At 44.6% G+C, this 24,978-nt stretch overlaps 2 protein-coding genes across 13 annotated transcripts in view; one reads left to right on the top strand and one right to left on the bottom strand.

The window, feature by feature from the left end:
- Window positions 1-14,014, bottom strand: part of Znf346 (zinc finger protein 346) — a 29,859-nt gene extending 15,845 nt beyond the window's left edge. For 3 of the 6 annotated variants that reach the window (XM_031358538.1, XM_031358543.1, XM_031358539.1), the window contains exons 1-4: window positions 13,782-14,014; window positions 5,907-6,010; window positions 5,262-5,354; window positions 3,422-3,566 (exon numbers count right to left, since the gene is read on the bottom strand). In XM_031358538.1, the coding sequence (XP_031214398.1) occupies window positions 3,422-3,566; window positions 5,262-5,354; window positions 5,907-6,010; window positions 13,782-13,992 (553 nt within the window). In that variant the 5' untranslated portion in view covers window positions 13,993-14,014. The remainder of the gene's footprint in view (window positions 1-3,421; window positions 3,567-5,261; window positions 5,355-5,906; window positions 6,011-13,781) is intronic. The other 3 variants (XM_031358540.1, XM_031358542.1, XM_031358541.1) reach the window with 2 other exon arrangements.
- A 4,829-nt stretch (window positions 14,015-18,843) lies between these two features.
- Uimc1 (ubiquitin interaction motif containing 1) overlaps window positions 18,844-24,978 on the top strand; it is a 78,239-nt gene continuing 72,104 nt past the window's right edge. For 4 of the 7 annotated variants that reach the window (XM_031358153.1, XM_031358156.1, XM_031358154.1 and 1 more), the window contains exons 1-2: window positions 18,859-18,973; window positions 24,532-24,610. The gene's annotated coding sequence lies outside the window, so the exon portion shown is untranslated. The other 3 variants (XM_031358151.1, XM_031358152.1, XM_031358155.1) reach the window with 3 other exon arrangements.

The raw sequence follows: 24,978 nt of genomic DNA, 5'->3' as shown, positions 1-24,978 counted from the left end.
AGAGGGTGAGGCTGAAGAGATGGCTCAGTGGTTAAAAGCACGGACTGCTCTTCCAAAGGACTTGAATTCAATTCCTAGCACCGATATGGTGGCTTCACAACCATCTGCAACTCAGTCCTAGAGGTCTGGTGCCCTCTGTGGGATTCCACTCAGTCCTAGAGGCCTAGTGCCCTCTGTGGGCACTGCACACACGTGGTGACACACAAGCAGACAAAACATCCATAGACATAAAAATAAATAATGTTGTTTAAAGAAACACCATACTGAAGGGAGGAACATAGTGAGCTGTGACACCAGAGCAGATGTTTAATAGACATCCAACGCCAGCAAGAGCCAGAGCTTTCTCTTAAGAAATACTTGAAATACGCTAAGTGTGCTCTCTAGGGATGTCTACTGTATTTTTATTATAACACAAACAAAAGGGGGAAGAAAATATAAAAAAAATTCAACGTTAGAAGTACCATGAAGTGGCCAGTATGCCTACAAAAAGTGTGCAATAATCTGGGGAAATGTGTTTTTCTTTTATATCAAAGATTTCCTGTGAACTTTATGTGTCTGTGTGGATGCGTGCACATGACAGCAGTGCCCACGGAAGCCAGAGCAGACAGACAGACAGAGTGCTCTGGAGCTGTAGTTACCAGGGGGCATGAGCTGCCTCACACAGGTGCTGGGAACCGAACTTAGGACCTCTGCAAGAGCAGAACATACTCCTAACGGCTGAGCCATCTCTCTAGCCCCAACATGAGGAAATGTTATATTAAACGAAGAAATATATAAGAAGGTTTAATATATTATAATAACATGGTCATGTCAGTGTTAAAAGGTTTTTGTGTAACCAATATAAATATACTTGCATTTAGAAAGATCACCTCTACACACACACATACATCACACATATATACATGTACACATGTTAGCATGCCATGTAACATATGGTTAGCCTAGAACTTGTTTGTAGCCAGGATGCCTATAAGCAGGAACCACTGTTGACAATGCCCTCCCTAGAAGTAAGACTTGGGTGGCATATTACCTGCTTCTTTGAATGTTTTGCATGTTGAATTAGAATTATTCACATATGTACATTGTTTTTACAGAAACAGAAATTATGTATTCTACATTTACAAACACATATATGGAGTCAACCTGGATGAACAGAAAACAGATATAATACAAGTAGGCACACAGATACATGTAGTGCACAAGGCTGTAAGAACACAGGACCCTAGAAGGCTAACAGCACTGAATTTGGAATGGTAAAGTTATGGATATTCCTTCCATTTTCTCTGTATTTCCTACAGCATGTTTGTTTCATTTTTATAGCACCCAAATGCTTAGTTTCAGGACTAGAGTTATAGTAAACCCATGAATAAGATCTTTAAACTGTAAGGCTAATTGAAAAGTAACAGCAGAATACAAGTGGTTGATACACTAATTGCAACACACAGTTCCATGTGGCAATGGCTAGAAGAACTACAGAAGGTAACTTACTGTTTCCAACACAAGTATTAGAAGTCATGTTCTACAAATTTTCCTACTTGTGGGGAGATAAGTCTGTGGCATTACAAACTCAGTTCTGAAGATAATTCTCCTTGGCCCAATGCTTGCATGTTGTGGCGCTACTGTTTACTGTTTCTTACGTCAGTGACAATCAAGCAATACTCATCAGAGTCAACAGCCAACCATAATCAAGGTCAATGGCATAATCTAGATCAGTGGTTCTCAACTTGTGGGTCATGACCCCTTTGGGGTTGAATGACCCTTTCACAAGGGTCATCTAAGACCATTGGAAAACACAGATATTTACATTATCATTTGTTAACAGCAACAAAATTAGTTATGAAGTAGCAACAAAACTAATTTTACAGCTGGGGTCACTACAACTCGAGGAGCTGTTTAATCCATTAACTGCGGTAAAGGGCTGAAGCATTAGGAAGGTTGAGAACCACTGCTCTGCAAGGGTGGCTTCCTCATTAACAACTGCATTTTCCAAGAGGTTCCATGCACTGGCTTTTTAACGGTGACAACAACCACGACAGCTATTGTTCAGTGACTACAACCACGACAGCTATTGTTCAGTGACTATCTGCTGTACCCTAGACATTTTCTGAGAGTGAAGGGTGTTTGCCTCTTATCTGTCTGGGTGCCATATAGGCTGGTCTGGTCTCAAACTGGCAGCCAAAGTAGCACTGAACTTTTGACCTTCCTCCTGCACTTTCCAAGTGCTGGGGTTGGCAGTGTGTGCCACTATGTCTGGCAGTCGTAATTACCTTTACAAGCTCCAGAGCAGATGGCACTGACACTTTACAGGTGCAGAGGTTCAGACTGATTTAACTCTGTGCTGCTCTGACTCTAGTCTATATCCTATGGGTTCAGACCATTTGGGTATAAGAGAGTACAACTATGAGTAGAATTTTCCATCATTATCTCCAAAACCTTCTAAAACACTGTCTTGTTTCAATGATGAAATAAAATAAAAGGATCAAAAGTTCTATCAGTAGTGTGCTCTTGGTCCAAACTAAAGAATAACACACACACACACACACACACACACACACACACACACACACACGCACGCACACATGCACACCAGTGAAACAGAAATCAAAGGCCTCCCACTTGTGACTGATTACAGTTAGCCTAGGTTAAAAACCTCAGGATTCAGGGTTACAGGATGAAAGTGATGGCTGTGCCCACGTGAGAGAATAAAGAAGGCTGGGGAGTGGATTCACAGCGGATGCAAACAGCTTGCCAGAGTGGCCTGCTTTGAAGGCAAGCCTGCATTTAGAACAGGCAGCTTTTGCAGGTCAAAGTGAGCAGGGCATAACCTGAGTCCACTAAGATGAAGATTTAGCTGTCAACTGTCAACTGTTAGCAGTAAGAGCAGGTGGATGGTGGGAGGAAAGAATTAAGAGAGAGAGGCAAGCGGCAGAATGCTCACAGTATGCAGCAGGCCTTTGGCCCTCCTGAGTTATAATTACTGGTCAGGACAGTAATTATAGGCTAAGAACTAAGACAGGGCTAAGAAGCTTCTATACAACATCTGATACAATCACACAATAGGAAGTTAAGTGAACCAAGTCCGAGGCTGAATTTCAGCAAAGCAGGGTCTATTATGGTATGTGTGTATTTTAGACAGGCTCTCACGTAGCCCAGGTTACTCAAACTCCATATGGTAGCTGCCTCCACCGTGTAAGTGCAGAGACTGAGGGCTAGGGAAGTGCTCTCTGTGCACACTAGGGAAGTACTCCACCAACTGACTTATATTCTAACTCATACTTTAATTTTTCAGGGCTCTCAAAAGCCTGAAAAATCTGAGCCCCAGGCTGCATTCTGAGGCTCCAGTGAGCATTCTGGAAGCACCTGGCAATGGTGCCCCGAGGATGGGAGGGGTCCCAAAAGCACTACTCAGGAAAACCAGTACCTGCCCCCTTAGTGGATTGCTGCTTCAGCCTTAAGTTCTTTGCGTGGGTCTTCCCCAGGTAGTGCGACTGTGCCACAACAGGGGAGGAAAAGGTCATGTTACAGATGGGGCAGCAGTGGTTCTTGTCTTTGCTTCTGCTGCTCTTCTGGTTGGGAGAGAGAACACAGGTCTGATCATGCCAGTGCCCATCCAGAAAACCTCCAATGGCCCCATTGCCCACTGCAGGTGGGCACTTAAGACCCCCTCCACATGTTAACTGCAACATACCTTCACAGTCTTCTCCAGCTATCTCACGTCAGCTCCATGCATAATTTCCCAGTTTATTCTGTTACTTCTTCAGTTTGTTTGGGCCATTCCTACTGTCTAGAATGTTCCTCCTTATTCCTGCCTGGCATTAATTAGGTCTGCTATTAGCCATTCAGTGACTTTTGCTTTAAAAACCATGACTAACCAATCACCAAGCCCCTGCTGTGCATACCCAGGAGGAGTTAACCTTGTTCCTCATTTGTTCCCAGAGTATATCAGACTTCCATTACCTACAGCCTTTGTCACCCTAAACAACAGCATTACAGCCGATGAGCCTTTTCTGCGAGCTTAAGTGCAATGCTGCAATGTGGCAACTGGACTCGTCTTTGTTTCCTACCCTTGTACCCTGCTGTGTCCAGCACACAGCAGGTACCCAAGGACACCCTTAGAGCAAACACGTCAGTGGGTTCCACTTGTTACTAGAGTTATGCTACAGTGTATTTCAGTCTTCCTGAGGAGTCTATCCTCTGAACAAGGTCTTTCTTCACCATTTCTCAGCCTTCACACTGCAGACGCTTTAGGCCTGGCAATTCCTAGCTGGTAGTGGGTGTGGTGATCTTACCTGAGCCACTCAGTCATCTAAGAACTGAAGCAGAAAGGTGAAATGATCATGCCCCTGTAAGTCTAAGCCACAGGGGCAACCAGGAGGTGACTTCTGGAGGGACACGCAAGGCCACTGTGACAGAAGCCAGTAGTCCGGAGAGTAAACTCATAGTTACTGACCATTTACTCAAGTTTTATCTCCTAACACAAACGAAACAAGATCCCCTCCATTCTATGAGTGACTCTCCGAGGGGTAAGGTGACTTGCCCAAGGCCTCCTACCTATGACGTTAAGGAGCCTTGCCCACCGACTTCTCACCACACTGTGCAGAACGCCCACACTCTGGAAGGCACAGCATACTCAGGAACTGGCACTGGCTTCTCTGAATTTCTTATAGAAATTCTAAGATAAAAATAAGCGTACTGCGTTGTGTCAGAGGAGGCCCTTATTCTCCTCATCTGTTCAGGTAAATGCTGAGCATTTGTTTTTCTCTACAGCTCAAGAACATCAGTGTCCTTTTGCTCTGTCCTCTTCGATGACCCTCTGGGTGGTAAGGGTGGAGCCTAACAATGTTCTATTTACTGAACTGTGCTACATGACAGATTTGGGATCTGGTGCTGTTTTATAAGTCTTTTCTCAACTTAGGAAAAAATCCTGAAAGGTAGCTATACTTTTTTTGTTTGTTTGCTTGTTGTTTTGAGACAGTCTCTTGCTGAGACTGCAAACTTGCTATGCAGCCAAAGACAACCTCAAGCTACTGACCTTCCCGCCTCCTCCTCTTTCAAGCGCTTTGGTTACGCATGTACACCACCATGCTTGGAAGTGTGTTTGGTTTCTAACAGAGGAAGAAATCAAGGCTTAAGAGTCGTAAGACTTGCCCAAGTTAGATAACAACACTGGGATTTGCAGCCAGGTCAATGTGAATCAAAGCCCATGCTCACACCGCACCAATCTGCTTGGGAAGCCGCACTCCAGAAGGCAGCTGTGTTACCTGATCTGAGTCTAGCCTCTTCAAGTCCCCCTTTAGCGTCTCCAGTCCATGGATTGCTAGGTATCTCTTCACTTTGTTGGCATGTTTTTTGCTCTGCAAGAACCCAGCAAAAAGATCGAAGATAGCCAAATGTCATTTCATAGAGAAGACAACCAGGCCATACCAGATTCTCATCTGATTCATCCTCACACAAACTTCTAAGGAAGAGGAAGTGGGGGAAGAAAACGTCATTCACTGAGTCCCTGACATGTGCTAGAACCCTTTACATGCTCTTAAATATAGCATCCAACAATCTATGAAAATACTGTGACTTTTATACATGAAGCAGCTGAGGCCCCGTATGATGAAATGTCTTGCCTAACATGAATGACAGAGCTGGCTTCAAAGTCAGGCCTCTGTAAAGTTCAAGTTCATACTTCCTACTGCATCACGTTGTACAGAAAGATCTACATAGAACCATCCTGACTTGGACGGGAGAGATGAGAGTCCGAGAAATTAAGTCAACTTCAAGTCTCTAGCAAACATGCATGACAGAAACATCTGGTAGCTGTGCAAGAATGAGCTTTTACTGTGCAAGGCAGGAGAAGTGAGGGCTTGGCACTGGACCCGGAAGGTAAATGCATGAATATAGTAGAAATGGCCTACCTGGTAATGTGCCAGCTTCTGAGACTCGGAAATGAGCATGGCGCAGCAAACTTTACACTGGGTGCTAGTGAAGAGACACTGGTTCTTCTGGATCATGTGTTCCACTGTAGAGGGAAAAGAATCATGCAGGTTAACAGATGTGATCTCAAGAGTACTGTCTCTGATCTATCTCAAACATAGGTACCAAATAATGGAATCCATAACAACATACATGCAGATCTGCCTTTCAGTTCCACTGTGCCATGACTCATGCTATGCTTACAAACCTCCTGCATTATTACTTATTTGATGTAGGCCAATGTCCTTTACCTAGTCATATTGTGGTTATGTGAGATGAGGCTGTCCCACGCTGCCTATGAATTCCTGGCTCAAACGATCCTTCTGCCTTGGTAGGTATGATGATAGCCCCATAACATCATGCACTGTAAGTTTTTAGAAAGTGTATCTGGGGACTCATGAAGCAGTGTTGAAGAAGGATGTAGAGATGTGCACCTTAAATAACAACACTCAAGTGGAAGAGGCAGGTGAATCTGAGTTCAAGGGCAGCCTAGTCTACATAGTTAAGGTCCAGGCTGTACAGGGCTATATGAGCTCCTGTCTGAAATAACAATGACATCAACAAGAGTTTTAATGTAGACTTAAGCATCGAAGGAGAGATAAGTATTGGGAAAGGACAGTACACAGCTAAGACGTGAGTTTGCATTCCTTATGAGACAGCTGAACATTTGAGTTAAAAATTACATTATTCATGTGTGAAGGGGAAATTTCAGGTTTCCTTGGAGACTCAGGTGTGTCATGTGGTGTTTTCCTGGAAGCTGTCTGATGAGAGGATGCTTTGCTGAGGCAGACACTTGAGAGGACGCGTGATGTCTGCAGAGAGTAAGTATAACCCAGCAGACAGTGAAGGATGCTCTTGCATTTGTTTGCGTTGCAATGCTTTGCTGGTCTCCACTGATCTTCGCTTGTCATTTTGTAGAGAAAATGTGCCAAAGAACTTCTTGTGGTATTCTGGCTGCTTCCTGACACTTATGAGGACTCTTAGTTTCTAATCAATCGAAGCACTGCTATTGATTTGTTTAGTGTTTGCTACTGAACTGAACTACTCCTACCGATTTGTGTTTGATGTTTTGGACTGGACTGCTGATTATCCTGACAATGAAGATTGGAATTGCCCCAAAGAACTACTTCTAAACAGGTCCACATCCCCCTTATCCTATTTTTTTTTTTTACAAGAAACTTTTTTTTTAATTTATTTATTTATTATATGTAAGTACACTGTAGCTATCTTCAGATGCACCAGAAGAGGGCATCAGATCTCATTACGGGTGGTTGTGAGCCACCATGTGGTTGCTGGGATTTGAACTCATGACCTTCTGAAGAGCAGTTGGTGCTCTTCCCCGCTGAGCCATCTCACCAGCCCCCCCTTATCCTATTAACCACCTTTCTCTCCTATCTTTGATCCATGGGTTAGAGAGGAGGTTGAAGCATTTAAGAACCTTCATGAAAGCAGGTTTTCAAAAATCTAAGCCTACACACATGTATGGATATTTTGCTTGCATGCATGTCTGTACACCATGGAGGCCAACAAAGGGTATTGGATCTCAGGGAAATGGAGTGACAGACAGTTGTGAATTGCCAAGTGGGTTCTGGGAATGGAACCAGGGTACTTTGCAAGAGAAACCAGTGCTTTTAACTGTTGGGCCAATTTTCCAGTCTATTATGTAAACCTGGAACTTACTATGTAGATTAGGCTAGCCTTGAACTCAAAAAGACCTGCCTGCTTATGCCTGAATGTGGGATTAAAGGTATGGGGCACCATGTCTGGCTATAGCAACTATTCCAGTCCTAAAACTTAATTGCAGAGTGTGAAAACACCGATCCAATTCCTCACTTTTGGATGGTAACTTCCAGCTCACTGTACATGGCTCTCCACAGGGGAAGACACAAGCATCGGTCTACACTGCTGAGAGCCAGCTGAGCCTAGGAAAAGCTCCTGCTATAGAAAACCTCACGGCTCTGTAGAGTCCTAGCTGAACAGAAAGAGTGTAGGAGGCTGACCAAACCCAGAACCACACCCAGCTGTGAGGCTTTCAGTTTTAGGTGTATGAGAGTAATGCCATCTTTATTTCTCTCTTTCTTCATCAGATGTGACCAAGTCAAGATGGTTAGACCAGCTGACACAGCTACCACCCAACACCTAGGGCCTCATGAATGTCTAGTGAGCTTTCTACCATTCAGTCCAGCTCTAAGACAAAACTTTACTCATTTCTACCCTGTTCCTTGCTCACAAAATGGGCCATGTGCCCCTTAATGCTGAGGGGACCACTTAGTACTCCCCTCCTTCTGGGGCAGTCAGACAGACACAGGGGTGGGGGTGGGAAGAAAAAGACAGTCGGAGGGGGGAGACAGATGGAGGGAAGAGTTTTTGCTACTGATTTAGCAACATAACCTCACCTCACCACTTTGTGCAACTGCGGTGTTATTGCTGTACTTTGCATAGATCAGTGCTAAGAAATCTTTTTTTTTTTGAGAGGGTTTCTCTGTATAGCCCTGGCTGTCCTGGAACTCACTCTGTAGACCAGGCTGGCCTCAAACTCAGAAATCCGCCTGCCTCTGCCTCCCAAGGGCTGGGATTAAAGGCGTGCACCACCACCACCTGGCTAAGAAATCGTTTTTAAAAAGATTTATTTATTATTATAAAAGCTATAGTGCACATAAGTGCACCGTAGCTGTCTTCAGACACACTAGAAGAGGACGACAGATCTCATTACAGATGGTTGTGAGCCACCATGTGGTTGCTGGAATTTGAACTAGGACCGCTTGAAGAGCAGTCAGTGCTATTATCCGCTGAGCCATTTCACCAGCCCAAGAAATCTTGCGTGGCTGATATATAAAACTTAATTTTTTAAAAAAAATTTATTTTATTTATATGAGTACACTGCAGATGTCTTCAGACACCAGAAGAGGGCATCAGATCCTGTTACAGATGGTTGTGAGCCATCATGTGGTTGTTGGGAATTGAACTTTGAGCCTCTGGAAGTGCAGTCAGTGCTCCTAACTGCTGAGCCATCTCTCCAGCCCTAAAATTTAATTTTTTACATTAAACTTTTACATGATTTTGAAACTTTGTTTGGGGGATTTTACTTTGGCCACCATCATTTGGCTGGGAGTTCTTTAGTCTGTTGGCTGGCATATGCTGATCTTCCAAAGCTCCTCTCGATTGCTACTGACAGGTAAGGTTTCTGAGCCTATGAGTGGACATCCTGACTTGTATTTTTCTCTCTTCTGGTCTCTTTGTGGCCAGTTAGGAGAAATAGAACCTCATGGCGCACCTGTTTTCTTTTTAAGATTGATTTTTACTATTTTTAATTGTGTTGAGAGCTACATGGCTTGGTTGTTGGTAACCAAATTCGGGCCCCTCTGGAAGAGCAAGACAGACTCTTACCTACTGAGCCAGCCATCTCTTCAGCTCCAAGTGCAACTATTTTGGTACAAAATACCAACAAGAGTTGTTTGAAACAATTAAATAAACTTAAAAAAAATTAACTAAACTAGCATATTCAGATACCTACCTGCATGACCATGTGTAAAGTGACTCAATTGGCTATAGCTATGAAGTCAACGACATGAATATTGCCAAACAGGACTTCCAAGTTTGACTCCTGGAGCCCACCTGACAGAAGGAGAGCACTCTGCAACTGTGTCTAACTGCCTCATCAGCTAGACCAGGTCCACACTCAGTGTGCACTCAAAAAAGAAAAAGAAGATAGAAGACACGGTACACATACCTAATAGAATACTATGCAGCCACAAAGGACAGTGGAATGTGTCGTCTGCAGCAAGATGACTAGAACTGTAGGGTATTATTTTAAGTGACAACAGGCAGGCAAAGAAAACAAGCATCATATGCTCTTTCATGCACTAGAAGCTAGTTAAGCTTCAAAAGACACTGTTTATAAAACAAGCACAAGCACTGGGGGCATGGCTCCGTGGGTTGGTGCCTGCTGCCAAGGCTCATCTCAATCCTTGAGATTCACAGTAGAAGGAAAGGACAGATTACTCAAGCTGTCTTCTGACCTCCACCTGAGGGCTATGACACCCATATGCCCACACATATATACAGAAATGCAGTAAGAAATAAAGAGATAGCCAGACATGGAGGTGCATGATTTTAATCCCAGCACGCTGTGAGTTTGAAGCCAGAGCCTGGTCTATAGAGTTCCAAGTCAGCCAATGCAACACCCTCAAGACCCACACTGGGAAAGGAGAAAACCCCTCCATACACAGACCATGGCGCATGTGTGAGTGTAGACCGTGTACACAGACCATGGCGCATGTGTGAGTGTAGACCGCACACACAGACCATGGCGCATGTGTGAGTGTAGACCGCACACACAGACCATGGCGCATGTGTGAGTGTAGACCGCATACACAGACCATGGCGCATGTGTGAGTGTAGACCGCATACACAGACCATGGCGCATGTGTGAGTGTAGACCGCATACTCTCATTGAGTCGGGGCTGCAGAGATGACTAGCCAGTAAGAGCATGCACTACTATTTGTTCTTCCAGAGGACCTGAGTTTGGTTCACAGCTCCCATGTTGTTTCACAACTGCCTATAATTCCAGTTCCAAGGTATCTAACACATCTGCATGTACTCTGACATGGGCACACACATATACATAATTAGGATGTAAATGCTAGAGGTATCTAAGTGTGACTGGAGAATTTTCACTATTTATTATGCTCATAAGCAGCTGTTATGTTCTCTGCTTTAAGGTCCAGAGCACACTTCCCATCTCCAAGGCCACTTCCCTTTGCTATATATTGAATTCTGAGGCATCCCTCTTCCCTTTTCCCCTTACTCATGGTAACTGTGAAGTGGAAACTTAAGGGTTCTTTGGAGAGTCAGTTGTGTTGGACAGTGTTTTGCTGGGGCAAACATGTGAAGGAGTGTTTTCTTAAAATGGACACAGGCAAAAGGCTAAGGCAGACTCATGAAGGAGTGTTTTGCTAAAGCAGACACAGGAGAGAGGATATTCTGCTAAAGCAAGCACGTGGTGAAGAATTCTTTGCTAATGACTCACATGTATTGGTCTGCCTTACATTGCATAGCTGAGCTACATTTGTCCGGACTCCTCGGACTCTGGCTGATTAGATGCACATGCTGAGGCAAGGCACGTGGAGGACACATGATGTTTGGAGGGTATAAATAGGACTGGAATGAATGATGGAGACAGAGCTTGGCTTGCTGGGACAGCTAGCTGCAATGCTAGTAGGTCTCGTCTTCACTGATCTTCACGTCCCTGAGAAAGGCACAGTTGAGAACTGTTCCTGTTGGTGCCTCCTGCTGACTGGAGGCTGAGGTCTAGCTATCTCTGCTAGGTCGTGTCACCACTTCTGCTAACCCAACTGTGGAGCTGCTGCGCCTTAAAGATGGCGCCTGCCATTCTTCTGCTAAGGAGTAAACAAGTCCTTATTTGGCAAGAGGGTTGCACCTGCCAGTGGCCTGATCTTTCGTCATGAGGCTGTAGCCAATGATGGCGCAAAACGTGGTATGGGCTCATGGGCAGTCCTACGAAGGGTATTTAAGCAGCACTCACAGACCATTGGGGGCACACCTTTTACTATGAAGGAACTGGTGTGCTAGTCTTTCTTCCCTGCTGGCCAGGGTGATCGGCGCAGCACACCCAACTCTACCGAACTGGACAGCTGGTCCATCTGAGGTGTTTGCAGTAGACTGAGCTGCCGTCTGTTAACCTGTGAACTGAACTGCTGATTTCCAGACAACACAGACTGGAGTTGCTTAAAAGAACCCATCCACTTCCCCTGCATCCTTTCTTTTCCACTACCTCTGGTGGGTGGTGGGCTACACGGGAGGTTAAAGCATTTAAGAACCATCATTACAAATAAGATTTTAAGAAATTAAAGTTATACAACTGTTTTGGTGTTTGCCTCGAGTACTGACTGCAAGCTACTCTAGAGTAAGAACAGCATCGTCTTCATCCCTAAGGCTCTGAGGTCCGGCATCGTCTTCATCCCTAAGGCTCTGAGGTCCGGCATCGTCTTCATCCCTAAGGCTCTGAGGTCCAGCTGGCCCTGGGAACCTCAAACTAATGAAAGGAAATCTGGGTCAAGGAGACAACTTTGTTCTAAATTTTTTTTGAGGAAGAGTCTTGTATAGCCATGCTACTCTCAAACATTGTTTCCCCTTACTGAGACAGAGTTTCTCTGTGTAGCCCTGGCTGTCCTGGAACCCGCTCTGTAGACCAGGCTGTCCTCGAACTCAGAGACTCACCCAAGTGCTGGGATTAAAGGCATGTGCCAGTGCTGCCCGGTTCAGTTCAAACTCTGTATATAGCTGAAGCTGGCTTGAATTCCTGATCCTGTCTCTACCACATGAGTGCTGAAAATGACATGTATGTGCTACCACATATGGCTCAAAAAATGTCTAAAAGTACAAAAGAAGTAGAGACTCAGAAATGGTATATACATTTATTAGGAGCCAGAGTTAACAGTATTAGGTTGGAGATGTATACACTTAAATTCAATGTATCTTGGAGTTAGAGAGATGGTTCAGTGCTTAAGAGCATTTACTGCTTTTGTAAAGAACCAGGGTTCGGTTCCCAACACCCACGTGGCAGCTTTCAACGGTAACTCTACTTTCAGAGGATGCGATACCCAACTCTATTTCAGAGGATGCGATACCTTCTTCCGATATCCTTGGGTACCTGTCATTCATACACATATACATGCAAGCAAAACACTCATCATGTGAAATAAAAACACATTTTAAAAAAAAATTTAAGCGTATCTCCCTTGAATATGGTAAAAAAAAAAAAAAAAGTCCAATTTTATCCAGGGGAAGCAGTTCACAAACACATTAAACTTCCCAAGATTACTCTGTTCAGCAAGCAAAATAACTAGGATAGAAATCCTGTTTCTCTGCAGAGACCTGATAGGTTAGCACAGAGACCCAGATGCAGTTCTCATACATCTGGGTCAGTCAGTATTAAGTAGGAAAGGACTCCGGAAAGAGAAAGAGGCACTCCTCTAGCATCCTTGTTACCCACCCAGTTGTGGGTCAAATAAAGCCATCTGGTAAGTTTCTGCCCAGAAGTGCACCCCGAGTGAGTACTCTGTTCTCCACAACTGAGTGTGAGATGAAGCAGTTAGAGGTAAGATGAATACCTAGGCAAGTTTCCCCGGCTCCTGGGCCTCCTTGGTGGAATAAGCTGTTGGCGACAGACACAGAAATACGGTCCTGAAGGACATAGTGGTGCAAGCCAGTAAATGCCCTCACTAAGGAGGCTGAGGCAGGGAGACCTGCCTGCAAGTCCAAGGCCAGCCAGGACAGTCATCAAGCCCAGGAGGAAGCTGGGATTCAGGAAGACCTTCCAAAGCTCACACCGGTCCTCCCACTCGGAAGGCAGAGAGCAGGAGGTCCACTACGAGTTGAGCTGAGAGAGGCGTCGCAAAATAAATTGAAACATGAAATAATAAAGTAAATTAAATAAGGCTACCCGGATCTGTCATAAAGCAAATTAAATAAGGCTACTCGGATCTGTCAGAACCGTAGGGCTGGGAGAAGGACGAGAAGCATCGTGGAGCTGTGGAGTTAAGGACAGAGAAACGGTGGCTGGCTCGGCTACGAGTCAGACTGGGAAAGTCCTGCCGCTCTCCACGAGGACAGACCTAGAATCGGGGTGGGGAAACTGTTCTCGAGTGAGCGCCCTCGAAAGGAGGACGGAAAAACTCCGCAAGGTAGCGAGTTCCGAGGTCCTGCACCCTTCGCGAGGCCAGCGGAGGGACAGGCGGCAGGCCATCCCGCCTCCAGTCCAGCCGCCAACCCCGGAGTCCCCGACTCGACTCACCTTCCTCCCTCCCCGCCGGCTGCGCACCGGACGCGGCTTCCCACAGGCGGCGCGCCCTCTCGCGGTCGAAGCGCACTCCGTCCGGTTCCCGACCCTCCGGCTCCTCGGGGATCTCGTACGGTCCGGCTCCTCCAGGGTCCGCAGCCACCGGAGCATCGGGCGCAGGATACTCCATTTTTGCGGCAAGCCGCGCCGTTGAAGAGCTGCGCATGCGCTGCCCGCTACCACGAGCAGTGGATGGCCGGGGATTTGACCCGGCCCGCAACTCTCGCGAAGTTTGGGCTCTGCAGATCCCGCTGGGGCGGAGCCCTGAGGGGGCGGGCCCCCGAGGGGCGGGCCTCCGAGGGGCGGGGCCCTGCGGCTCACTTTGTTTTGGTACCTCTGGCATCTTAGCAGTCCCGTGAATTGGGAAAAGCAGTGCACGTGGATGGATCACTACGTCCAAGTCCCTTCCTTCTGGACAGTTCGTAGCTCAGGGCTCTATTATTTGCTCATGGTGAGCCACCGACGGACACTTCTCATTTCCTTTTGTTATATGTGGAAAAATTTCTCCCATTTCTTTGGAACAGAACCTAAGGCCCAGATTCTAGAAATGTTTTACTTAGGAGTTTGTTAAAGCAGACGTAATGGTACAGGCTCTTCATCTCAATACATGGGAGGTGGAGGCTATAAGATTAGGAGATCGAGGCTAGCCTTGGCTACCTGAGACCCTGTCTAATAAGCCAAAACACTTATTAGTTATTAGCCGAGTACGGTGACTCATACGTGCTATTCCAAAATTTGCGAGATTAAGGTTAGAGAAATGTACATTCCAGAAAAGAAACTTTGCTCGGAAAAAAAAGTTAGTTAAGGCTGTGGTCAAAGTACTCTGGGGGACACAAGATGACCAGCAGTTCAAGACAGTCCTCTGCTCCTATCATAGATCATCTCTCAACAGAACAAAACAAATCCACAAAACAAACAAAACCCTAAACAATAATAAGGTAGGATGTGGTGCATGCCTGTAATTATATAATTCTGGAGGGTGAGGCAGGAGGATTGTGGTGATGTATTTGAGGCCATTGTGGGGGCCATCTTCACTTTATGGGGTTGGGATGAGAGATTGACCCTCTCCTTGGTCTGTAACGTCTGATAAGTTCTTGGGCTTGTTCTCAATTCATTCCCAATAAATTTATGAGGCAGCGTCTTCAGTTCTCAGGAATAAGTTGTTTATCAATCTGTGCTGATGAGTGGTGCCAAGCAAATAGTTTGGATCCACTGAGGGGTACACTTAACTTCTATCCTCAAAATGGAGTCAAAAGCTGCTCGTAGCAGGGCAGTGGTAGTGCATACATTTAATCCTAGCACTTGGGAGGCAGAGGCAGGCGGATTTCTGAGTTCGAGGCCAGCCTGGTCTACAGAGTGAGTTCCAGGACAGCTGGGGCTGCACAGAGAAACCCTGTCTCAAAGAAAACATAAACAAAAAGAAAAAAGCTGCTTGTAAAATGGAGTCTTGGTCTATTTTACATGGTAGAAAATGTTAGATTCCCGCGTGGGTCCTCCACTCTCGAAGAAATAGGAGGGATATCGCTGTAAATTACATGAAGTTTATTATTGCCAGTATACTGGGGTTGTCCTGCATTCAGAGCAAAGGCAACGACCAGAAACAAATGCACACACACTTTTTATACCTTTCAGTACATAGGTTTACAGCATGAGTTGGTTATCTCTCATTGGTGGAGCCCATTGCCTTTTGTTCTCATTGACCTCTATGCCCCAGGTGAGGGGGAGATACCGATTGCACGTAGGAGGGATTGGGGGGGGGAGATCCACCCTCCCAGAGACATTTCCTGGAACTGGGCATTACTCGCCACAATTAGGGCATCTCCTGGGGACTGGTGTTTGCTTGGTAAACCCTTCTGAAGCTCTGTCTTTAGGCTTAATGGACATTCCTTGTTCCTTGGTATTTTTATGAGGTGTCCCTATTTGCTCAATTTTTACAAAAACTAAACAAAACGCTGTTTCACATGATAATGGAATAAAATAGGGCACAGACTGGTCTTATATTGCTGTAATATTTATTGTTGTTGTTGTTGTTATGGCAGGATCTATGTAGCCCTGGCTGTCCTGGGACTTTACTATGTATTCCAAACCGGCCTTGAACTTATAAAGAAAGATCCACCTCCTTCTGCCTCCCAAGTGCTGAGACTAAGACTAAAGGCGTGTACTGCCATGCCTGGCTTTAGCTATGTATCACTTTGAGACCCTGTAAAAAGGCAGAATGTTGAGGCGACATTGGAGTGACAGAAGCCCCTGCCCCAGGGATCTAGTTTTCTTTTCCTGCTGACTGAGAGTTGGGTAATTTCAAAATAATCAAAGAGGTTAAAGTTGCTATTAGAGATAGGCTTGTCTTTCTAAAGACATCTCAGAGGAAGAAACTAGAAACAACAGACTGCGCTTGTGGGATAGGCCAGTTACCCCATAACTTGGGACATAGAGTTGGAAGGTCAGGAGTTCAAGGCCAACCTGAGATACACAAACTGACTCGTAAAACTAGAAAAGGGCTTGATGGCTCAGCCTGTAAAGGTGCTTGCCACCAAGCCTGACATCCAGTGTTTGGTCCCTGGGACTATGACGTGATGTGTCACTAGCAGTTGGGGTTGCATGAGCAGGGGCAAGGCCTTTTATCCAAAGAACTGAAAAAATGAGACGCCATGACTAAAAATGACTTGTAGAAAGAAGCATTGATTTTGACTTACAGTTCCAGATCGAGAGTTCAAAATGGGAAGGAGGCATGGCTGCAGCCCCCCCCCCCCCAGATCAGACATCACTTAGATGTTACAACCAGTTGGAGAAGCAGTATGGGAAGTGGAGTGGGGCAAGGCTCTAAACTCAAAGCCGTACCCAAGCCGGAGCCTGTGGGAGACATTTCTCACTCAACAGCAAGTAAGGGCTCACACTGATTTGCAAAAGAAACGAGATAACTTTATTTGGAGCCAAGCAATAATACATTTTATAGAGGGATATATGGTTACAATTGACAGCAGGTCACATGAGTGAGGGCATTCAAGGACCCAGGATTGCCTCTGGGGTCTGTCTTTATTGGGTCTTGATGGGGACGGTGGGGCTGATTACTAAGGGTTGTAGTTGGTGGCCTCTCTTGTGATTGGTAGATTGGGTCCTACATTTGGCTTTTCCTCATGCTCCTGCACTGCTTCCCATAAGGAATCTGAATCTAATTTGCATACACAATTATGCATAGGTTAATAGGGGGTTCTCTCGGAAAGTTCTCTAGATATTTCGCTTTGCCTCACATCATCCAAAAACCAGTTCAGACCAGATTGGCCCCTCTGATCTTCATCTCTGAATACACTGGGCACACACTTCAATCGGAAACCGCTCAGAGATAGGAGTGTGCGCAGCCTGATGCTGGCTGGGGTGGAGGTTTTGAGAGTGCAGGGTGTATGGCAGAGGAACACGTGGCAAGTACACATAGATAAAGGAGCAGGGTTGCCAAGTGGCATGCAGCCCCGCTTGGCTTCTTACTTGCTGGGTAGCTCAGTCCAGAGTCAAAGTTGTGGCAGTGCCCCGTCTCAGCTTCCTGAGAGCATGGGTGGCATGCATGTGCCCTTAGTCCTGGTCTTGACCCCTAACTGAGGTCCTGTTTATCCCACCTCCTATTTGCCTCCTCCTCCCAGTGCTGTATCATTACCATGACGTGTAACCACCTGTCATCTTGTCCATTAACCTATGCTTTTACTAGTACTGTTTTCCACAAGCTATGAACCACTTATACAGTTATATATACTGCTTTTTGTAAGTTTATGAAAATCATTTAAGAGTGTTCACATTTGTTAGCTTGCTATTATTTCAGTGAAACTACCCACCTCCTCCACCACCTCCACCTCCTCCACCACTACCTGGGGGGCGGGGGATGGTGGGCGGGTGGGGTGTGCAGTAACCCACCTACCAATGCCTTCTGAGTTCTGAGATTAAAGGCCTGGCTTCAGTAAGTTTTTTTTGGGGGGGGGGCGGGGAGGTTGGAGACAAGGTTTCTCTGTGTAGCCCTGGCTGTCCTGGAACTCACTCTGTAGACCAAGCTGGCCTCGAACTCAGAAATTCACCTGCCTCTGCCTCCCAAGTGCGCCCCCACTCCCCGGCTTCAGTAAGATTTTTTTAGAAGCTATCAAAAAGTTTGAGTTTTATTTGTTGAATTTTATTATAGGAATATTTAATACTTTCTTCTCTTTGTCATACTAGATATTTCTGCAGTTGCCTTTTTTTTTTCCTCAAGGAAATGGGCTTCCTGGAACATATATTTCAAGGAAATGGCCCGAAACTTGTAGAGGTTTCAGTTTTTTTTTTCTTTCTACTGGTTCTTTGTGGATTTCACATTATGCACCCCAATCCCACTCATCTCCCCCTCTTCTCGTACCCACCTTTCATTCTTTTTTTTTTTTTTTTGATACAGGATTTCTCTGTGTAGCCCTGTCTGTTCTGAAACTCACTCTGGCCTGGAACTCAGAAATCTGCCTGCCTCTGCCTCCCAAGTGCTGGGATTAAAGGCCTGTGCCACCACCGCCCAGCAGATTCAGTATTTTTTTTTTAAAGATTTATTTATTTTTATATGAACACACTGTAGCTGTCTTCAGACACACCAGAAGAGGGCGTCAGATCGCATTACAGATGGTTGTGAGCCACCATGTGGTTTCTGGTAATTGAACTCAGGACCTCTGGAAGAGCAGTCAATGCTCTTAACCCCTGAGCCATCTCTCCAGCCCCCAGATTCAGTATTTTTAAGCTGTGCTTTAGGATGCTTCAATTCCTCTGAGCCGATCAGACATTAGTGAACATTATACCATCCGAGAATTTCTATGTAGTCATGTGAACATTTAATTTGAACGTAATTTTGGATTCGTGCAAATAAAGCACTAGAGGAAGCGTGACGTAGCAGAGCTGATTTAGCCGGGTATCTGGGGACCCTGTTGGCTTCCCTTGGTTTCCCCCAAACCATGGCTGAACTCTGCCAGCACCCCGGAGGTTCCCGCGGCACACCCGGGTCCGCGCCTGCGCCTGCGCGCTCCGCCCCGCCCCTCGCCCCGCCCCCGCCGCCTCGAGCCCCGGCGCGCGCTCTCCACTTTCTAAAAGAGTTGCGGCCGCTCGCGACCCCCAGCGTTCGGGAGGCGCTGGGCGGTGCGGCGGCCAGCTCCGCGGTGAGTACGCGTCGCCTCGGCACGCCACGGCCGTTGGGGGGACCGCCTGCTTCCCGCCGCCTGCCCGCCGGCGGCCGCTCCCCCTGCGGCGCGCCTCGCAGCTAGTAGGCCTCTCGGAGCTGCGGGGCGGGAGCCGATGCCGGGCCGCTCTCCCAGCTGCCGGGCGGGAGCCGATGCCGGGTCACTCTCGCAGCTGCCGGGCGGGCCTGGCTCTCGCGCCCCGCGGCGTGCCCCCCTCCTGCGGACGGCGGCCATCGCTTGCTCTCGGAGCTTCCCGGTAGCCTCGCCGCCCGCCAGGCTAACGGGCTCCCCGAGGACCGCCACTAGGCCTGCCACCTCCCCGGCGTTACTTTGCTCGTCTGGTGGGAGTTGGTTTCATTAGTTGTTCGCCCGCCCGAGGCACCGCTACCACCTGGGCAGTCTCCGTGTAGCTCTGGCTGGCTTTGAACTCACAGGGTACCGAAGATGGCTTCTAACTCTCCATCCTCCTGCCTCAGTCTCCCGAGAAAGATTTCTCCGGGGAAATCTGTATCGTTTGCCACTTAAGGTCGTCAGTCGAGCCTGGTGCGTTTCTCTCGTGGCTGAGGACGGGCTGCGTGTCGGGAAACCTGGGAGACCAGAGCGTTGAACTCCTCAGAGATGGAGCTGGGTGTCAATGTGGACCACTCCGCTCCAGTCTTCTTGCGTTTAGTCATTGTATCACACACGGGCGACGCTGTGGAAAAAAGTGAGCCCAGGGTGTAGGGTTTTGTTTGTTTTCTTATGAGAGACAGTGCTTTGTAGTGAAGTCAAAGTCTACCTGTGGAGTCAGATGCATGGAGTGTCATTTCCCAGCCTAGCTACTTGCCGACTACTCTTTTTTTTTACTAAATTTCCTAATGTGTTAGGGCACGTTAGGGTTCTTGAGAGGAATAGTATCGGGTGTGAGAATCCCAAAAGCTTGTCTATTGATTCTGTCAATGATAACTTATTTGCTCCGGGTGTGTTTGAAATCTTTTATTTTTGCGCACACGTGGGTGTGAACACACACACACTCTCCACCACCACACCGATGTCTGGGATTCTTCTCAAGTGTCTCTCCATCTTAATTGGGGTAGGGTCTCTAGGAGTTGGTTGATGTGTCTGTCGGGGATCCCCCTACTCACTATCCACCTGCTGGAGTTTACCCACTGAGTAATCTCCCCTGAATTATATTGTTATATATGTGTGTGTGTATGTGTGCGTGAGAGAGAGATTGATTGTAGGTATGCATTTACCTTCCTCAGTTACAGAAACAAATCAATCTCAAATGTAATCAATTGATAAAGGAAGATTATTTTATCCAGCTATCTCTTTCTCACCTCTTATTTTGTGCTGGAGATCAACTCCAAGAGCCTTGTGCATTTATGAGTTTTATTTTATGTTTTTGAGACAAAGCCTCACTGTGTAGTTCTGTCCTGAAAATTGATATGTAGACCATGCTGGCTCAAATTCACAGAGATCCTCCTGCTTCTGCCTTCCAAGTGCTAGAATTAAAGGCACTATTATTGCCGGGCAGTGGCAATAATAATCCCTTTAATCCCAGCCCTTGGGAGGCAGAGGCAGGTGGATTTCTGAGTTCCAGGCCAGCCTGGTCTACAGAGTGAGTTCCAGGACAGCAGGGATAAACAGAGAAACCCTGTCTTGAACTCCCCCCTATTATTTTTTTAATAAAACTATTATTTTTTTAATAAAATAAAATAATTAAAAAATTATTAGTACTGCACTCCTGTGTATGTGTATACACATACACTTAAAAATATTAAATAAAGTTAAAAAAGATGTCAGCTATAGGTATCATAAATTACAAATTTCAGAAAAATTACTTGTATTGAAGATATATTGGCATACTGTTTTTGGTTTTTCTAGACAGGGTGGCATACTGTTTTAAATAATACAGCAGAAATAGGAAATGTTTAATAAGTTGGAAGCCACTCCATATAGGGTATTTTCCTAGGGTCCTAATTAATTTCCCAAGGCTTCTCCTGTACTAATTCCTACTTTTATGTCATATGCTCTTCTAGCTTTAAAGGTTACTTCTTTGTTTTTGATGTGGTGGTGATGCTGAATCAAACCTAGAATCTTGTACCTGCTGGGTGGCTAGCCACTGAGCTGCATCTCTAGTCCTTCAGTGTTTTTTTTACCCCCATCCCATTTCTGCCTTCAGTTAATACCCTTCTGTGTCTTATCCTATGCTTACTTACTTATTTATTCATATAGCTGCTGAGAATGCAAACCAAAGCCTTGTACACGATAATGACATGTTCTACTGAGTTATATTCCTCAGTCGTTTTAATAAAACATTTAATAATTTAAATATATTCTTTATGCTACTGATTCATTCAGCAAATATATGTGTGTGCATACCATGTGTTAAGTAGGGATTCTTTTTTTTGTTTTTTGTTTTTGTTTGTTTGTTTTGTTTTTCGAGACAGGGTTTCTCTGTGTAGCCCTGGCTGTACTAGAACTCACACTGTAGACCAGGCTGGCCTCGAACTCAGAAATCCACCTGCCTCTGCCTCCCAAGTGCTGGGATTAAAGGCATGCTCCACCACCGCCTGGCCCCAGTGAGTTTTAGTAGTAACTAGTGTTTTGATTTAGATTATTTGAAGTTAATTTCAGCTTTATTACACTATAATTCATATACAGTGTATCTACCTTTAATCACCAGTTATGTTTTTTAGTATTCACAGGATTGAGTAGCTATCATAATTCAGAGCAGTTAAATTTATCTTAAAGAAAAATTCCACCCATTCAGTCAGTCACTATCTACTTTGCCACTTCCCCCCAACTCAAGTATTTATTTACAGACTCTTGATTTACTGCTGTTGATATTTTATATTAGTGGAATCATACACTTAAGTATTTGTGTCCTTTAGAACTAGCTTCTTTCACTCATTGTGATGTTTTCAAGCTTTAGATCATTAGTGTTTTATTTTTATGGTAAGTCATAAAATATATACCATATTTTATCAGTTAGTGGCCATTTGAGTTGCCTCCACTTCAGAGTACTGTTAAATAATGCTTCTATCAACATTTGTGTAGTTTATTTTTGAAAATGTTTTTATTATATGTGTATGAGTATCTTGTCTGCATAGATGTCTTTGTAGCATTTGTGTGTTTGGTGCCTGTGGGGGCCAGAAGAGGGTGTTGGTTCTTCTGAAACTGAGTTATAGCTAGCTGTGAGCCAAGCCATCTCTCCAGCCCCAACTGCCTATCTTAATTTCCTTGAATAATTTTTTTTTTTCAGATTACAAGTTTCATGTACCTTTTTCATTAAAGCTATACTTAATTTTATGGTTTAATTTAGATATAATCTTTCTATTTCTTATAGCTTGTGCTTTTGATATTTCATATTTAGCAGACCATTGCTTATTATCCTAGGTGAGAAGAATTTATGCTTATGCCGATGTTTATGCCTTAAAGAGCTTTATGTTTTGTTCTTAGGTTTAGGCCTTTGGTTCATTTCATGAATCTTTTGTGTATATGTGTGGCAAGGACTTAATATAATTTAATTTATTAAATGTGTCCTTCCAATTGTCTTAGTACCATTTTTTTTGAAAAGGCCTTTTTTTCACTGAAAATATTTTATTATTATTAAAAAAGTTATTATAGTAATACCCGTATATACTTAGTTGAAAGGATAGGCAGTGTTTTTAAGTCTCTGTTGTGTTTCATTACTCTTTATCTTTGTGTCAGGGCCATGATATTTTGGTAACTATTGCTTTCTTCTGTGGTTTGAAATTAGAGTGTTTGAATTTTTCAAGTTTGTTCTTTTATTGGTCAATATTATTTTATCTATTTTGAGACTCTTGCATTTAGGAAGCCTGATTACTTCCTCAAGAAGGCTAAATAGGGGCTGGAGAATGGCTCAGTGGTTAAGAGCACTAGCTGTTCATCCACGAGACCCGGGTTCAAATCCCAGCACCTGACATTTTCACACAGACATACATGGAGGCAGAACACAGCACCAGTGTAAATAAAATTAAAAAAAAAAAAGAAGGCTAATAAGATTTTATTGGAGACTATACCTAGATAGCAACTGGGGCATATTATACTAACAATGTTTAAATCCTCTATTCATGAACCTGGGAGGTCTTTACATTAATTTAGATTTCCTTTAGTTTCTTTCATGCATGTACACACACACACACAAAACTTCCACTGAATTTAATCTCTTCCTCTCTTAAGAATACTGTAGGGGCTGATGAGATGGCTCAGCGGGTAAGAGCACCAACTGCTCTTTGGATGGTCACGAGTTCAAATCCCAGCAACCACATGGTGGCTCACAACCACCTGTAATGAAATCTTATGCCCGTTTCTGGTGCGTCTGAAGGCAGCTACAGTGTACTCATTTATAATAATTAATAAATCTTTAAAAAAAAGAATACTGTAATATTCTAAATTTAACATGTTAAATTTACTCATAAAGATATTGTTATCATTGTTATTGCCATCATTCATCAGCATCAACAATAATCATCCAAGACAGGGTTTCTCTGTGTAGCCCTGACTGTCCTGGAACTTGCTCTGTAGATCAGGCTGGCCTGAAACTCAGAGATCTACCTGTCTCTGCCTTCTAAGTGCTGGGGTTGAAGGCATGCACTACCTCTACTGGTTAGGATTTTATTATTTTCAATGCTGTTAAAAGTAGAATTTAGGGCATAGAGCAGTGGTTCTCAGTCTGTGGGATGTGGCCCTTTGGGGTTGAGAGATTCTCTCACTGGGGTTACATATCAGATATCAAAATTATAGTTATGAAGTAACAATGAAAATAATGTTATGGTTGAGGGTCACCACAACATGAGGAACTTTTTTAAAGGGTTGCAACATTAGGAAGGTTGAGAATGATTGGTATAGAGAGATGGTTCAGCACTTAAGAGAACTTACTGCTGTTACAGAGGGCCAACATTTGCTTCTCACCATCAGTTTATAACTCCAGTCCTAGAGGACCTGGCACTCTCTCTGTCCTCTGAAGGCACCAGATAGACAAGTGATATAGATAATACATGCAGGCAAAACACTCCTACAACATACACTTAAAATAAATAAGTCTTTTAAAAATATAGAATTGACACATGAAAAAATGTATCATTGCTTAGGAGCATTGACAGTGCATTAACCAGAGGACACTTGTTAAATTCCCAGGACCCACCTGGTGACTCCAGCTCCAGGGACCATCATCTTCTGGCCTTTGAGGCACCAGAGACACAAGTGATATACATACATGTAGGCAAAACACCCATACACATCAGGCATTGGTGGTACATGCCTTTAACCCCAGTACTTAGGACACAGAGGGAGGCAGATTTCTTGAGTTGGAGACTAGCCTGGTCTACAGGACAAATTTTAAGACAGCTAAGGTTACACAGAGAAACCTTGTCTTGAAAAACCAACCAAACAATTAAACAAAACAAAACAAACAAAAGAAAACCCACTTGTACACATAAAGTAAATAAATAAGAATTTTGAAACAGGAAAACTAAATTTACATTTATGTATTTATTTATTTATTTATTTGTATGTGTTATATGCCACAGAGGCCCAAAAACAACTTGTGGGGGTCAACCTTTCACCATGTGTGTTCCAGGAATTGAACTCTGATCCTCAGGCTTGGTGGTAAGTACCTTTACCTTGAAGGGGCAGAAGGAAAACTTAAAAAAAAAATTTTCTTTTAATTCATTTAGTTTGTGTGTGTCCATCTGTTTGTCTGTCTGTATATCTGTGTGCTATGTGTGGGCCTGATACCCAGGGAGGCCAAAAGAGGGCATCAGATTCCCTGAGGCGGGATAATGGATGGTTGTGAGCCTTGTGCTTGCTGAGACTTGAACTAACATCCTGTAGAAGAGAAGGTGTTACTCCTTCCTAACCACAGCCCTACAAGGGCTTTATTAAAATTTATATTTGGTCATCGCTTGTGTATAACAGTGATTTGGTTTTTATATATTGGAGCTGTATCCTTCTACCTTGATGAGCTTTCTTTTTTT

The sequence above is a fragment of the Mastomys coucha genome, unplaced genomic scaffold (genome assembly GCF_008632895.1).
Source record: "Mastomys coucha isolate ucsf_1 unplaced genomic scaffold, UCSF_Mcou_1 pScaffold7, whole genome shotgun sequence".
Lineage (NCBI taxonomy): Eukaryota > Metazoa > Chordata > Mammalia > Rodentia > Muridae > Mastomys > Mastomys coucha.
This window is presented reverse-complemented; position numbering and strand designations above follow the sequence as displayed.